At 37.6% G+C, this 1,801-nt stretch overlaps 1 protein-coding gene across 1 annotated transcript; it reads left to right on the forward strand.

Moving 5' to 3' along the window:
• Window positions 1-19: 19 nt before the first annotated feature.
• Window positions 20-1,521, forward strand: LOC119596581 (the record flags this gene model as incomplete). The annotated part of the gene is given in 2 exon segments (XM_037945890.1): window positions 20-158; window positions 388-1,521. Coding segments are annotated over 2 exon segments (145 nt in total), but the record flags the coding sequence as incomplete, so codon positions are not given.
• Window positions 1,522-1,801: the final 280 nt, after the last annotated feature.

Consider the following 1,801-nt stretch of genomic DNA (forward strand, 5'->3'; position numbering starts at 1 on the left):
CTCCTGAATCAGACAAGACTTCACAGCAGAATCAAGGTCACAAGATGGCTTCCAGTAAAATAAAACGTAGTGAGCACCCACTATGGCGTCAAATTGAAGGCCAGAACACTAGCTTAGACACACCTGAATGGTTGGGCGAGATTGAGCCCTCTACCACAGTAAGGCGTCCCATTGAGTATTTCCAGGATTTTTTTTCTTCTGATATTTTGACTCACATTGTTGATCAGAGTAATCTCTATGCACAACAGAAAAATGTTGGTAAAAGTTTAAATCTCACTGTCCCTGAACTAGAGTAATTTTTGGGAACATTACTTGCCATGTCACTGGTGAAACGGTCATGCTCAAGATTATACTGGAAGGCTAAGCTCAGTTGTCCCCTTGTTTCAGAAGTAATGACTAGAGATAGATGGGAAGAAATCAAAGCCAACCTCCACTTCAATGATAACAGTGACATGCTGCCAAGTACTTCCCCAAAGTATGATAAACTTTTCAAAGTGAGACCTCTGCTGGATCATCTTGTTACCAAGTTTCGTGATATTCCCATGCCACAAAGAGTATGTGTAGATGAACAGATGGTTCCATTCAAGGGTGCATCTTCTTTGAAGCAGTATTTGCTCAGTAAACCACATAAGTATTGTTACAAAGCAGGTCCAAGAAGTATTATCACAAGATATTTTTTCATTTTCTGGATGTCACTGTTGTGAACTGTTGGTTACTATACCGCAGAGATTCTAGCGACCTAGACATTCCTGAACGAAAAGTAATGATGCTTCAGGAATTCAAATTGTCACTGGCAGAATCCCTGCTTCTTGAAGGGAAAAATCCCATGGCTAAGAAAAGAGGTCGTCCCTCCTCTAATGGAGGAACTGCTGCACAGTTTGCAAAGAAAAAGAAAAGCTCCCCTGCCACTAAGCCCATTCCTGCAGAAGGAGTCAGGACAGATGGCTATCACCATTATCCAGTGGTGACAACAAGAGGAAGGTGCAAGAATCCAGACTGTAAAAGTGCCCCTGTGTTCTACTGTCAGAAGTGTAAAGTACACTTGTGTATCACCAAAGATAAAAATTGCTTTGTTGAATTCCACACAAAGTAAATGAACAAGCAAAAATGACATTTAGTTCATGGATATATTTTACTAAATGAATAAAAACATTCAATATTGTTTTCACATGTGCTAAGGTTTTTTGTTTTTTTTTGTATAAGCAATTTCTTTTATGGCAGCCAAGACATATTATGCATGGTTTATATACACCGTTGTCAGTTTTTGTTCGTAAAACCAATTTACTTTTGTGTTTGAAAGCTATGTATGGATTATATATTCAGTTATGTATGTTATTATGCAGTACCATAGGTGAAACTGAATCAATGGCGTACCAATACACAACTTGATAATCGAAAAAATATAAATTGGTCTTACACAAAGTCCTTCACTGCATATTTATCACTTTGGATAAATTATTTTGCACATGAGTTCTCTTTGTGTATAGCTCTGTACAAGATTGACTGAGAGCAGGAAATTCATATGTATTTCATCAGTAACCTATTGCATAGTTTACATGATTTTGGATAAATGGTGGTACTTGACTACTATAGCAGCTTTCAAATTGGAATAATTGAAACAGGATGCATTACTTATTCATTTAGAGATTTCTCAAACTGCACATGCTGTGTCTAGCAGATTGGACTTGGGTTAGATCTATAACTGCAAATATATCTGCGATCTGAGCCCCATGATATATGGGATAGAGTTTTTAAGATTCGAAGACGGCAGAGAGCTTTTTCTTTAATGTGTAGAATATGG

The sequence above is a fragment of the Penaeus monodon genome, chromosome 38, assembly GCF_015228065.2.
Source record: "Penaeus monodon isolate SGIC_2016 chromosome 38, NSTDA_Pmon_1, whole genome shotgun sequence".
NCBI lineage: Eukaryota > Metazoa > Arthropoda > Malacostraca > Decapoda > Penaeidae > Penaeus > Penaeus monodon.